This window comes from Rhyacophila brunnea, unplaced genomic scaffold (genome assembly GCF_057557595.1).
Source record: "Rhyacophila brunnea isolate RB1 unplaced genomic scaffold, BYU_Rbru_1.0 scaffold_2, whole genome shotgun sequence".
In the NCBI taxonomy this organism is placed as follows: Eukaryota; Metazoa; Arthropoda; class Insecta; order Trichoptera; family Rhyacophilidae; genus Rhyacophila; species Rhyacophila brunnea.
The window spans coordinates 9,238,524-9,254,626 of NW_028232859.1; the positions used below are offsets into that span (position 1 = coordinate 9,238,524).

Genomic DNA, 16,103 nt, shown 5'->3' on the forward strand with positions numbered 1-16,103 from the left:
ACGCAGGACATAATAGGTTTTGCTTGAATCGAATTGGATCCAATTCGAATCTAACAAAACCTCCGCTTTGGTACTGCAGTTTGCGTCTTTACCGTAATGCAAACCGTACCGTGTCACTATATTTACTCGATTTTTTTGATCAGCGACAAATTCAACAATAAAACATGTAAATTAAATACCCAATAAAGGGTTTGCGAAGGTTAGATTTATTTTATTCAATTGGTGATTCTAATCGGATGTAATTGGAATCAAAAAAGACCTACGTCGACGCACGTCAACTGCAATGCCGTGTGTCTGCAGTCTTAGACGGTTAACTTAATGTAGCAATTAACCGCCTCAATATAAAAATATGATAAACTACCGTCGATAGCCACCTTGTGTATAGAATAGCTTCGCAGGTTTTATAGTTCAATCGTACCAACAGGACTAATGTCAACCATCATTATTTATAGTATTCATGTCCAACACGGCGCCGTAAAACAATACAAAAATTAAGTAAGGACCTGTGTTGTGTCTAGGACGAATATTCATATGAAAATGACAACTTGTGTGATTTCTTCATTCGAATCTAACGAGAATATCCGTAAAAACTTTAGTTAGATTTTTTTCATTTTCGAGAATAATTAATTGGTTTCACACAGAGAGAATTGGCAGCCCTGAATTTTAAGCAATAACACCACTAACCTAACCCATATACACACTATTGATAATGTTGCGCGTGTAGGTAGGATGGCTAGGTACTTTATTACGTCCGCTTGTGTGCGCGCGTTTTCCGCCGCTGCGATTGTGTGTGTGCGACTGGCTCACTCGGTCTGAAGGTCAAACGGTTGGTTGTCATTTCCTGGTCATTGCACGTTGCATTTCCTATAGGACAGCGGCGCGGAACCAACGGGCAATATTCATTTTTGTTAAGTTATTCGAAATTGTCGATGACTAAATTATATCAACGCTTAAATTTTATTTATAATCTTACAGTTCTCTGTAGTGAACAAAATGTGCTGACAAATTAGTTTTATTTATATTTTATTCACGGGAGCCACTGTTAATTTATAATAATATTAAACATTTAAAGTGATCGATTAATAAAGTAATGTGTAGTCAGTGGCGAAGGGTGGAGGTAGGCTATTAAGGTGATGTCTCTAGGTAAAGTTGTTATCGAAAAATAGCTAGAAAAGTTTATTAATCGGTAGATATATATTCAAAAGTAATGATAAAAATAAAATAAAAAATTAAGATGTATCGTGGAGTTCTATATACCAAAAATACGTGTCAAATTCGGTACATTTCTATCGGGTGGTAAGAATGAATGACATAAGATTTATTATCAAAATTACGATAAAAATATACCTAAATCTATTACCTAGCGAAACGCTAAACGTAAATTGGAATTTATTATATCCTTATATCTTTTTTTTCAAATTTAAAAAACATCGATTTAGAGGTTAGAAAGCACGCAATTAAAATCGAAATATCTCGGCTTACACGCAATTTATCGCGAATAACGCTTAGCGTTTCTATTAAAAATATTATTTATTAATTTTTACGGCAGTTATTTAAATTTAATCTTGTATTTTTGTATATTAACGAATCGATAGAAATCGAAACCATAATAATTGCTCGAATTGGCAACATGCTGACAACACTAAGCCGACGCTTGGCCGTATAGTGCTGCCGTCGTGGAATTATTTGGAAACAAAATTTCTTCATACAAAATACACACACAACCATAACATGACGTTGAAAATGAAACTCACACATAGACAAGACAAAATAACATTATTTTTCTCTGAATCTTGGCAAAAATCAGTTTGTGTTACTTCTATGCGAAATTGCCATATGAATAAAAATAACTTAACAAATTAAAATTACAATATTTACTTAATATACGTAGGAACCTGCCTATATTCAAAATTTGATACTGAAAATTATTTTCAATTAGTATTTGCTTAAATTACAACTGTTTTTTACCATTATTTATGATAAAAATAAACAAATCTCGCATTTTGACATATTATGGCAGCACCATCAATAATCACCGCGCGCTTAGGCAACCGCCAATCAATTTTATCTTTTTATTAATTAATTGTAATAATTATAATTAATTATAAATTAATTAACTAATCAGTAACATTTTCGTTACTAAGTAGGTCGTGTGATTATTGATTGATTTTTGGTGAAGAAATCACACATTGTATGATTTTCTGCAACCAAAATTATTTTATTAGGTTATGTTGTAGCTACTGACGTTTGGCGTGTTGTTATTCTTTATGTTTTATGCATTTTTATATAATTTATGTTACTCAGTGCAAATTACGTGATATTGTTGTGATAAATTATATTGTGAGTGTTTAAATTACATCACATATTCAGTGTAGTTTAATTAAATAGTGAATACCAGAGGTGTGTGATAAGTGAATATAAATCTTTGTTACATATTGATCTAGTACCTATATTTTATTAATAATTATGGATGTGCCATGTGTAAGTGTTAAAAAATATAAGTCCTACACTAGAAAAAATACAAAACTATCTTAAACTACCAAAATATTGATGGAAAGTCGTGATGAATACTTTAGGAAACGGAAGTTAGTATCATCCAACACAGCCGTTGCTTGTGAACCAATTCCGGTGATAAATAGTGATGTATCCATCTCGGATGACCCAGACAATCTTCCAGTATTGACAGATGAGCACAATTATTGTGTGAGACTTGATAGTTGTGAAGACATTCAGAGCTGTTGGCCGAAAAAATTGAAAACGTATTCGGTATACGGTATATCGTATACGGTATTAAGTCAACATTGCATTTTGAATGCAGGTGTTGTGAGAAAACAGCGTCAGTATTAACTGAACCCCAAACGTCTACGATTAATACATCATTTGTTTGGGGATCTTTAAATATCGGGATTGGTTACAGTCAGGCACAGGAATTATGCGGTATTGTGGGAATTCCATTCATGTCTTCGGGAACGTTCCAAAGGCATGAAAAAAAAGTTAGCCAGTCATGGAAAACTCATTTGTGTGATCAAATGTCGAAGGATATAGAGATCGAGAAACAGTTGGCTATAGAAAATAATGAAATTGATGAAAAACACCCCTATATAACGGTCATTGTTGACGGAGGTTGGTCAAGAAGGAGTTATGGCCATAGTTTTTCTGCCAAATCCGGAGTGGCATGCATCATCGGAAAACGAACAGGAAAACTTCTTTACCTAGGTGTTAAGAACAAATATTGCCACATTTGTACCATCGCAGCCAATGAAAAAAAACCAGCTAAGAAACATGAGTGTAATATATCTTTTTCTGGACCATCGACAGGCATGGAGCAAACCATTGTAGTTGAGGGACTAAATTATATTTTTGACAAACATCAAGTATGGGTAAAATTTTTAATAGGGGATGGTGATTCAAGTGTATTTGCTAGGGTGCGTGAGAGAGCACCGTTTGGGTATAAAATTAAAAAAATGGAATGCGCGAATCACATGGTCAAATGCTACACTAGCAAACTTTATACGATGGTTAATAACGTAAAATACGATACGAAAAGCCGAAGCTTATTGCGGAAGGAGATTAAACGTCTCAAAAGTGCTGCACGATACGCCATAAAACGATGCGAAGGCAATATCACTCAGTTAAAGTTGGATTTGAAAAATGGACCCAATCATGTATTTGGCGAACACTCTGAGTGCCGTGCAGATTACTTCAAATAATTAAAAGTGTTGTTATTAGTCGGCTAAATCGTCAAAATCGTCTTAAGGCGAGACGTTTAGATTTCACTTCCAGGTATAAAAAACCAACTGTCCCTGTAAGCAACCAAGCTGACTGTGAATATGGCCCGCATGCTGCCGATTCAGATATTCCACAGTTGGACTTACAGGAGAAAATGAAAGAAATTATGGAATCTTTACAGGCTGGGGTTTCTTGCGATACAGATTGTAAGCAATTGCAGTTGGCGACAGTAGGGCAAAGTGAAAATTATTTGTGGATTGATGCCAGGCATAAATGTTTGACAGCATCTAAGTTTGGGAATATTTTCAAAATGAGAAATACGACACCACGGCATAATACTGTTAAAAATATACTTTTCCCAAGTGATATTGTGACAAAGGATATAATGTATGGCAGGAAGAATGAACGCACTGCTATTGCCTTATATGAAGCAAAAAACAAAGTCACTGTTATGCCTTGTGGTCTTTTTGTAAGAACGGAATTCCCATTTTTAGGAGCAAGCCCCGACGGTTTAATTGGGGAAAATGGGTTGATAGAAGTTAAATGTCTTCCGTCCATCGGTTCCAAACCAATTTTAGAGGCAGCATTACAAAACAATATATTATGTTTAACTATTGTGAACTCCGTACTTCACTTAAAAGAATCACATAATTATTGGTTTCAAATACAGGGACAGTTGTACATTGCGAAGAAGGAATACTGTGATTTAATTGTATATGCCGACAGTGGAATCGAAATCATACGACTTTTGCCAGATCCACAGTTTGAGACACGTGTTCTACCGCGTTTGATAAGTTTTTATAATGATTGCCTTCTTCCAGAATTAGCTGATAGCCGTATCCAACGGGGTATGAGAATTCGCGAACCTGAGTTTATATTAAATAATTTGCAAACTAAAGCGAAGAAAATAAAAAAGTAATTTATGTTGACTTCTGATATAATTCTCGCAATAAATATGTCATAGTTTTCCTTGACATTTGGACATGGAATTTCGCGTATCCATAAAACTGATAGACTACGTAGTGCGCTCTTAGAAATCACAAAGGCCTACCGAGCAACTTCAACGGACGCGCTTCCGGTCCTGGCCGCATTCTTCCACTTGACCTGCACATACAGGTCAGCGGTCCGTCAACGAAGCTCCTCAAAGGTGAGGAGGCCGTTGTTGGTGACTTTCACCTTGCCCCGCCTCCTCGGCATGTTGCTGAAAAAGTAACCTGACTATACGTCTATTGACGCTTGACGCGGCATAGAAGACCTGGCAGCGACGGTGGAATGAATCAACCAAGGGCCGGCACACATTTTAATTTTTTCCAGACATTAAATGGCGATTGGAGATAACCAAATATCTGACTCCTGACCATCACACCGATCAATTTGTGATTGGACACGGTGGGTTAGCTGGCAAGCTCTTTGAGCTTGGACTTGTAAGCCGTCCGACATGTCCATGCGGAGGGGTAATTCAGGATGCCAACCACATCCTCTGGGAATGTCTTAGAATGTGCTCCCGAACGGGAGGAGATGCTCAGGTCGGTCCAACCAGCTGTTGGGCCCATCGGGCCGTCCGACTTGGTTGCTACTAAGGCCAATTATCCTGCATTTAAAAAAATTGCGGCGTCTTACTGCGGGCGTGAAGATCTCTACACGTAATTTTTGCTGTTCGTATGATTAGCTTCATTATTTTTTCATATATACAATAGAATTATTTTTATTTTAATAATTTCCTTGCGCTCTTCTCTCCCCGGAACTTTGCATTAGAAAGTAACTTCTTTAAACTCAGTCAGAGCTCACTTTGAGCGTAGCAACCTTAGTCCTGGGTATCTTTTCCTAGGGCATTCCCAGCCTAAAACTGAACTAGATGCTTCACATCAACCAATGTAGGGCCACGTGATGGCTCGTGGGTTAACTTCAATAATATTGCTTATTATATATACTTCATTAGAATAAACAACTTCTTTTGTAGCTGTTTATGCATGCCATGCTTGTTTCGTGGATTTTCACGATGGTTTTCAGATTTTTCGTGTTCTATGCTTATAACGATATCTCATAATTATTATTAATTTACAATGCTATACAATGTAACCAATGATTTATTATATTCTAAAATGTTTTAATGAAAATAACTAGTGGAACTTTTTTATATAATTATATACCATATATAGTTAGTTTATTTAGTGGTTATTTTGGTTTCTTTGGCAATTCTTCCAGAATATATTCCTAGAATTGTCGGACTTGAGCGATAATAAAACGCATTTCTAATCTACGCATGCGTTTTACTATTTATTATACATGTTTTCCTGATATCGTCGCCTTGGAAGTGAATAGAGCTTCACGGATGTCATTTGTGTATTAGATTGTTTAGCAAATTTGATGGAAATCATGTTCCTGTAAAAAGATCAGTTATTTTTCTTCACCATAATAATAATTATAACCAATAAGTATTTCAAAAATTGTTTGGTCAAATAAAAACGTTTTTGAATTTTGTGTGGATTACCTCTATTCACTTCCAAGGTGAAGATATTCACCAAGATTTATTTTCAACACGTCTAGTATTCTCAATACTTTCTATAACCTGATTCCTAAACCTAAACAATTTTTCACAAACATGTGTTTGGATCCAGCGTGTCTATTCCTTAGACTATGTACGCAAGACGCTTCCCGCTGCTATCTAAGGAAGGTTTGTATCCAATTGTTGTAATTGTTACAATAAGTGCTATGTTTTAACAGCACTTTTCTTGGCAAAGCTAAACTTTCGAGCGAGATGACTGTTTAGACCAAGGGTTCCCAACCTCGGAACGCGACGGGTTTTCTGTGGGGTCGCCAGCTTATAAAGCTAAAAAAAATTCACTATAATGCAATTTTTATTTTGGGCAGAGAGGTGGTGGCGTTCTCATTGCTGTACGCTCCGACCGACCAGACAGTATATCTGTTGTTGACTGTCACTTTGCTGCAGCTATTGATGTCGTTATTATTCGATTACGGTGAAATGGGTCATTTTTCACTGTTACGTGTATTTTCCACCGCGATCGTCTCGCGATGCATATAATTCGTTCTTTTCATACTTTGAAAACTTGCCAGTTGATAATTGTATAACCATCATTGGTGATTTCAATTTGTATTCATCTCATTTCTTATCCTGTATGAATCTCAAGCAGTTTTCAGAGATAAGAAATTGAGATACCCGGGGTTCCAGCGGCTAGCTCAGGTGTCCATCGAACCCCGGATTCACAAAAAAAAGATAAAAAAAGGATTTATATATGTTGGTAAAATTAAATAAAACACTAAGTCTTTCTCGTGCGGTCTTAGCGTTATATATTTTAATATTTGGTTGGACAACGTTACTTTATAGTCCATTACATATTTTGTTTTTACAATTAGTTACACAGGTCCGTACACGGTTTACAAAGGACGCTTACTAACTTTCTTTTTCAAATTCCCCGTACCCACGCCGTCCAGCAAAAAGGACTCTCGTGATTGGACATACGATTAAAGCACTTGCATCACAAAAAATGGAAGAAAGCGAAGTGTCTTAGCGATTTTATTTTCTTATATCATATCACGTGTATTATATCAAATCTTGTGACATTGTCAATGTTATCAATGGAATCCAGTTTTTACTCTTGGCAGACGATTTAAAATTATATGTGTCAATTCACAGTGAATTAGATTGTCACATATTACAAAATAACTAGTAGAACTTTTTTATATTATAATAAGTGAAGGTAATTCCATAAACAACGTTTTTTGTGTAATTGAATTTGATCAAATTATATACCTACAATATATTATAATATACTATCATAAAAATGTCAATACGATATAATAAAATATTGTACTTATTTAAAAAAATTAATAATTATTTGAATAAGTATATATATATAATAATATTATAGTAAGTAGAATATATTATATTCTTATAATATGTAAATGAATTTTTGTCTAGCGATTTTTTTCATCTGGCAATACTTGCAACTTATTATGGTAACTTACTGCCATCTGGTTGGAATCGACCAAAGTTTTTAGTAACAGATTTTTAGAAATTCATGGTAGATGCCTGTAAATATAAATAGATGGCGTGAAAGTCACATTATATGTGTAATTTAGGCCAAAGACATCGCCTTAAGATCCGACATAAATAGTACACATTAAACTTTATAAGTCATTTGTAATTTGTTTTTATTGAAAGGAGAAGGAGGAAGGAAAGAAGGTACCACAATTTACGGATTGTGTTTGTTAGTTTTTAAAACTCAATTAAACCTTGCCTAAACTAAACCATAATAGTTTTTGTATGTTATGGGCGATTCGACAAAATTTGTTTTTGTTGAGTTAAGAATACATATTAATATTATTACGCATTTTTTTTAATTCATGAAACCCTGCCTAAGCCAAAACATAGTAGATAAAGAATATAATTCTAACTATAAAATATCCAAAATTATGTAAGTATGGTTTCATGGCATAATTTTAGATATTTTATAGATAGATGATCATTTTTTGATTATGACTGGCTTGGTTTCGCAGTGTTTAATTGAATTTTTAAAAAAACTTCTTCTTCCACCCTGTCACGACCCAGCATTGGGGCATAGGGCAAGCACAAGTTCGCGCCACTTCCCTCGGTCAATCGCCAACTCCTGCGCCTCCCGCCATGTCGGACCTGCAGCACGTAGGTCGTTTTTGTAACACCGCTGCAGGGTGAGGGAGGGACGGCCACGGCGACGGAACCCTTGAGGCTGTGCCACAAGGGTACGAAGTGTCGCACTCTTTGGTGGCATCCGGAACGGACATGTCCCATGTAGTCTATCAGGAATAACAAAAATGTGTAAATTTGCGATGCTAAATACAGATAATTTAATCATAATAATTAGGTACTCTTGGCAATTTCTATCCTTTGGCATCAGATTCAAATACTTAGGTATTATAATAGGTATAGCCTACGTCAGTGACGTCCCTAGATAAAATTCCGCCCCTAGGCAGCGCCAAAATGCCGCCCCGTTTTTTATACAGTATTTTTATCATCCTCTCATGAGTGCAGTATCTATGAAATGTTATGTATGGATCCATTACTAACAAAATATCTGACTAATTATTCGCAAATCTACCCGTGTCGTTTCTGGACATCAAGGACGTCGAAGGACAACGGCAGTAAACCAGTAAATAATTATATTTCGTTCAGTTCGCATCATTTGCAGAATCCACGCATTGTCTAGTCACGATATCTTTAGACAATGTCTCCGCTTAAGTATAGCCTTAATGAAAAGATATTTCCGTTATTACTAAGACACATTTACTGCTGACCAGATAATTACTAATTAATTACCACATTTAAATATCATGTTAATTATATCTAATGGCCAACTAATGCAAACGCGCCAGTCGCGTTGTCAGCACTAAATGAATTAAGGTAGCTATTTCTATATATTCCAAATGATTCTCCTCGATTTGCCGCCCTTCGAGTAACTGCCGCCCCCAAGCGACGATCAATCTGCCTACCCCCACGGGACGTCACTGGCCTACGTCCCCATAGAAAGAAGTTGCCTTCGACGTCATTGGTTTTGCTCCTCTGTTTTGAAATATACGCCTGTCTGCCGATTCGAAATGCATTTTTCTCTGTCCCTCTCACTCTTGCTGAATTTCAAGCATTCTAATGAGATTCAATTAGGCCGCTGTCTCTTTCGCGCACGGAGGGACGGGTTAAGCTGTACCCCGTCATTCCAGATTCAAATTCAATTAAAACAAACTAACCCGGCTCCTGTGTGCCATAGATAAAATATGCGTAACGAAAGTGGCCAATTAGATTTTATTACTCGAAATTTTCAATGTAGGCATTTGATACTTTGCACAAGTTTCATAATATTTTAGTAGGTATTGGGTACTTACAGTATACAACATATAAGGCTATAGACCAGGGGTTGTTAACCTTTAAACACCTACCGCCCACTTTTGTATCTCTGTTAGTAGTAAAATTTTCTAACCGCGCACCGGTTCCACAGTACCTATATGCTGATTTATAAAGATGGGAAGTAACTTTACTTTACAAAATTTATAAAGCAGAATTACAGCAAGTTAAAGCATCTTCATTCATTCTGGGACAAGGCTCTTTTGTTTGCGGTCGCACTATAGCGCCATTTAGTTTCACTTACGTAACGTGAACTAAACTTATGTGAGAGCGATACAAATAGTAGATATATTTTCTGAAATTTAAATTGTCAATGGGAATTTTATGAAAACATAATGAAATCTTTTTAAAACCCCTACCGCCCACCATGAAAGCTCGAACGCCCACTAGTGGACGGTAGGGACCAGGTTAACTACCCCTGCTGTAGACACACGGCATTGCAGTCGACGCAGGTCTTATTTGATTCCAATTGCATCCGATTAGAATCACCAATTAGATAAAACAAATCCAATTGGTGATTCTAATCGGATGCAGTTTGAATCAAATAAGACCCTGCGTCGACGCACGTCCACTGCAATGCCCTGTGTCTGCAGCCTAATATAAAAGTTATTTATCTACACATTATTTTAGGTAGGTACCTACTTATTTATATTTTAAGAACAATTCTCATTTCCTCTACTTTCTGATAATATGAATGTACCATAATATTACATCGACCGTCGTAACAAATTATTACAAAATTTTAATATTTAAAAAGTATTCTTTCATCCAATCAATGTGAAAAATGTCATAGGTTATCTTTATCCACTGCAATAATCCGCAATGGTGTTGTTTTCGATTGAAAAACGTGTTATTCTTTAAATAAAATATCTTTAATAATTCATTTTCAATCTTTCACTATACAAATTCGGACATTAAGTTATATTGTATTTACCTACGCACAATAGGTAGGTATTTCTATAAAACTTAAAAATCATTTTAATAATAAGTAATTCGGTAAAAAAAATACGGCCATCTGCATAATTAGTTTCAAACTCGGCCAAAATCCACTTCACTTATTCTATCCCAAGTCACTTATTATCAAAAACGGCCAAACTGAATAGGTAGTCAGTATCAAAAGTGGCCGAGAGCATATTATTTTAGATGCCAAAATTGAGCTTTGTTAATAAAGTTACACTTAAATTTACTTCACGTATTCAGGAAAGGTTATAGTATATTAAGAAAAATATAATACTTAAATTTACATCGTCAAAAGTATAACTACAATTTTTCGCCCTGCCTCTAAAAAACATCAAGTTACCTTTGGCCTACTTTGATACTGGGCGGCTCAAATGTCGTCTCTCAAATAAGATTGACTTGTTTTTTAAATTTGTTTGCTGAAAAATCATTTTAATACATAAAGAATGCTATTATATCATTTTTTAATCAGCGTGATGGGTATGGAATGGGTACTTTTCTTTCTGTTCGTTGATTATAGAATTTTATAGAAGAAGATTATAGAATAATGGACACAACAATTAAAGTTATCATATTTCATAGATTTCTTTTCTTTATTTGCAGTGTCGGGTGATTCATATGGAGGTTACCTGAGCTATGGTCCCCCTGGAGGCTACAGTGGACACCACTTCACTGCTCCTCCTGCCCCTGCACCACCGCCCATGCAGCACCAGAACGCTGAGGATGACATTTCTTACATGGTGGACCTCAATTACTACCAGAACAGAGCGCTGCAGCCGCATAAAATGAAGAAAATCAAGAAACTGAAGAACCCGGACACGCCCACCGGAGTGAAGCGCAAGTCCCGGGAGGGCTCCACCACCTACCTCTGGGAGTTCCTGCTCAAGCTGCTTCAGGACCGAGAATACTGCCCGCGATACATCAAATGGACCAACCGAGAGAAGGGAGTGTTCAAGCTGGTGGACTCGAAGGCTGTCTCCCGGCTGTGGGGCCTCCACAAGAACAAGCCGGATATGAACTATGAAACGATGGGCCGAGCCCTCCGCTACTATTACCAGCGAGGCATCCTCGCCAAGGTGGACGGACAGCGGCTAGTGTATCAGTTTGTGGACGTTCCCAAGGATATTGTGGAAATTGACTGCACGCTCGCGTGATTCGGTTCAGTGTGACCGTGAGTTTGGATCTCCGTTAGGCTAAGTCATTTTGTCCGCGGTATGTATAGTCGGTTTTTAAGTTATACGTTGTCCGCGGTTGAACCGCTGCGATGGGTATTATTCTTGGTATCGTTGCACATAAACGGTGAGTAGATAATTGTTAAATATTAAAAAAGATTCTTTATCGTAGCACTCCACGAGACCATCCTACGTGTCTGTTCCCCGATATATGTATAATGTTAGAGTACCTATAGAATAACAAAAGAATAAAATGGCAATTGTTCGGTGTGGTTGTGAAGCTATTTCACAGTGCTGAGTAAGGTGATCGATTTTTGGTAAATAAATGTAACAATAATGCATTCTTATTAGTATTCTAAACTGACTCATTGTTACTAAAGTTTTGCCTAAAAATCGACACTAAGAGAACCTTAGTACCGGAGTACTATGCCCGCAGCATGTCTTAATATTATGTCTTGCTATAAAAGATAATATGTCTGTAGGTAGAGTATTTGCTTTATAACTTGCACTCCAGCTCTAGGATGAAAATGATGTAATATATTCTGAAAATATTTTTTTTACATTACATTATCTATTTTTTATTTATTACTACACATATGAATACAAGTGAATATCATTTGATTTAATTGTATGCTAGTTAATCTTGCAAAGAGGCGTATCAGTGTTGTAAAAAGTCTAAAAAAGTCCAAAGTTATAAAACGTATGCCTATATAACTATATGTTATATTATAATATGATTTAAGATATAATATAAAGTAATTGTGCTCCAAACACTAGGTGTTAGGTAGGTGTAGGTACTATATAAATGGATGTATAGTCCCACCTGCGCATGTCGAACCGCATTAATAAAATAGCTTCACAAATATATAAAATACAACTTTAGCCATTTTATACTTTTGTAATTCTATGTTTTTTTCTGTTATTTTTAAATATAATGTCATAAACTTACACAATGTGAATGTTTTACTTACTTTTTTAAATTTGCATTCCCGTGGTATGTCTTGTCGAAACTTAATTATTATTTTAATCCGTGTGTCCTTCTAATTCATAATTTCGTCACCAATATTGGTTGGATTATTAAAATGTCACATAAACATACTATAAACAAATTGAAAATAATTGTACAGATAGAATTGCTTGATATTTACAGTACGGTTTGAGACATCTATGGTTGAAAAGATTTAGTAAAGCAATAATAATTAATAACAAAATATATAATTTCAAAAATACCTCAGACTCCTTGGAAATGAAATTTAAAAAATCAGCTTTTTATAATATAAATAGCTTTCATAATGCTTATAACTATACTATAATGTCAGAATATGAGAATAATTTCATTTAAAATATTTACAATATCAGATAGAGTACAAAAATATTTTTAGTGAACTTTAATCAGTACAATAATAATTCTATTCTTCAATCTCAGAGCAATACATATTTTAAAAAAAATAGCTGCGGCTTTTAAACTATTTACAACATAATAATATTTTACAGGACATAATGATTTTCATAACACAAAAAATCTTCAATTTTATCCAGCAACGACATCTGTAAATTGAGTGTAAAAGTTTTTGTTCTAAAAATTTTATCACTTAATTTCATTGTTTAGTTTAAAATGGTTACGTTTTTGAAAAGTTTTATCCATTATTAAAATTAAATCCTACGTCATAGTACAACTTTCAGCAGCTTAAATAAAAAATCAATTTTATTAATATACACGAATTTATTATATAATATTATAACAGCATAAATATAAAAAATAACATATGTTAAAAATCACCATAAATACTCAATTTGTATCATGAAACAAAGTTTAATAAAAATCTAGGTGATATAATTTTTAGAAAAACTCATGATTTTAATCATATCATTGTTACCATTACATTTTTCACTGGGTAATTACCATATGTTCAAAATTCACACATTTAAAATGAACTTATGGTACCTGATAATTACAGTCATTTTTATTTTTGACTTTATAAATAAATTGTTGAAATCCATTTAACAATATAAAGTTTTTTATTGCCAATTAGCATTTGAATCAATAAACACATAAACGTGATAAAACTTCTGACACTATAATCATTATAAATGAAAGTTAACTATACTGGCATATAATATATATCGTGGCTAGCAGACAAAATAACTCATATGAAATTATGACGACGTATTATATAGGTTTTGTTATACAAGCACAAGGGTGTAATAATAAATTATGTAAAGATTTATTGACAGCTTGACATAATTTGAAAAGTAATATGATAAATAAAATGGCGTCTTTTTAGGAGGGCCATGAAAGTATGGTAGCTCTTAAAATATTTAATAAAAAAAAAAAAAAAATAACTCATCGCGTTGTGTTTATGTAAATATATATACAAAAAAAATATAGGTGTAAAATTATTGAATATATTATATGTATTTTATGTAATCGGATTTGTGTGAAATATGTATAGGTATCGTGTTTAATGAGAGTCGTCTATTTTCAATCGTTTCCATTGACAATATTTTTGCTACAATTCTACTTAAGTATTCATATTTTCGTTCATCCATTCGTAATTAGTTTTTCTTTTGAGAGTCTCGTATATTAATTGCATATTGGAAAACATCTGATGTTTTGACCGACTACATAATTTAAATCAATAAATGTTTTCTTCACTTTGGTGCAAAATGATTAGAAAATTAATGTTATTATTATTTCAGTAACGCTAAAATATTGTCAAGAGAAACAGATAAACACATATAAAAGCTCATAACTAAACCAACGAAATAGAAACTTAAATACAAAGAAAAAAACAAAAAAATACATAACGATTGGTGCTCTAAAACTTGGTAAAACGAGTAGAAAGAAGAAAATATTTGAATAACGTTGAATATTTCTGCATATTTTTAAAGGTATTCGATATAATAAAATATATATAAAATTAGTCCATTGTTTCACTGTTAAATATAATAATATACTATATACAAATTATTGAGTAGACATAAAGATTAGAATTATTATACGAAAATTATAATACATACATATTATATAATATATATTTTTTTTTTGAAAGGCTTAACTTCACAAAGGTACGTACTACCACCGACAAGATTAATCCATTTTCTGCCACCAGATAATATTGGTGCGCCTATGATAATGGCCGTGTGTATTTAAATGTATATAAAATGTTAGACATACATAAATAATACAATACAATTGATGTCAAACTGAATGGAATTAGTCAAAATTAGAGATTATTATAAAAATAATTGGTAAAAATACGTTTTTCTTTCAAAATTATGTATCATCCAATTTCTGACTGAAATAGACAAGTCTTAAATAAATGAATTCTTTTATACAACATATTATATTCTTTTTGTAGAAACCTTGAAATTAAAAGCTATAATAATATTATTATGTAATATTTCCTTCGAGTAACTGTAAAAAAAAAAACTTGTACAGTATGGTTGGAAATGTCTATTTTTGTCAGAATTGGCATGATTTTTTTCTTTGCGATTTCGGTAATGTGAAATTGAAGAAATGAAATTTAAAGACAGCAATCTAAAAAAAAAAAACTCCCATTGAGGGATGTGAACACACGTTGGCGACTTTGTGAAAAAACCTTGATGCGTTACCTGATTCATATTACTTGAGGTCCAATGTTTATAATGTTACTATATCTTTATCGTAGGGGTTATTATTATCAGAGGAGAATTTTAATCGAACACATTGAATTCAATTTTATACATTCAGTTGTGAAACTTTACACAGATTATTTATTACCAACAAGAAAGTCATAACAGAAAATTTTAATTTAAAAAATGCAACAGTTAATTTTATTTCAATCGATATCTAAACAATATTTATTCGGTAATAATGATGAATGTCGTCTACCTTAATTTTTTTCTTAAATCTGTGTGAAGGTCCGTTATATTTTTTAATAATATTAACAACCTATTACATATAACGTAAATTAGACTATATGAAAATAATGAAAATATTGACTGTTTAATGTTTTGAGATATTTTTAAAAAACAAAATACCTATTATAAATAACTCATAATATAGTTAGATGTTTAATAAAATAATATGTTGTATTATAAAAAAAACATACACTTTATACGCCCCCGCTCCAGATACAATAGGCCCGGATGTGTTTTTTGTGTTACGAGAGATTCTCATTTTGTATATAGTTAACTTATTTATTTTTATTTCTTTTCTGTATGTTTTTTTGTTTACATTTACTCGTAAGGCGGATGGATGGCAACCCCATTGATGTAGCTCAAATTTTGTAATTATTATTAAAGTGTATAATCAAGAGTGAGAAATTATGTTGTAACTATTTAAAATTCAATGTTACTGTTAAAATATT

General features: G+C 33.6%; 1 protein-coding gene across 2 annotated transcripts in view; it reads left to right on the forward strand.

Moving 5' to 3' along the window:
• LOC147071818 (uncharacterized) overlaps positions 1–11,987 on the forward strand; it is a 119,690-nt gene extending 107,703 nt beyond the window's left edge. For both annotated transcript variants that reach the window (XM_085946645.1, XM_085946644.1), the window contains exon 4: positions 11,183–11,987. In XM_085946645.1, the coding sequence (XP_085802771.1) occupies positions 11,183–11,733 (551 nt within the window). In that variant the 3' untranslated portion in view covers positions 11,734–11,987. The remainder of the gene's footprint in view (positions 1–11,182) is intronic.
• Positions 11,988–16,103: the final 4,116 nt, after the last annotated feature.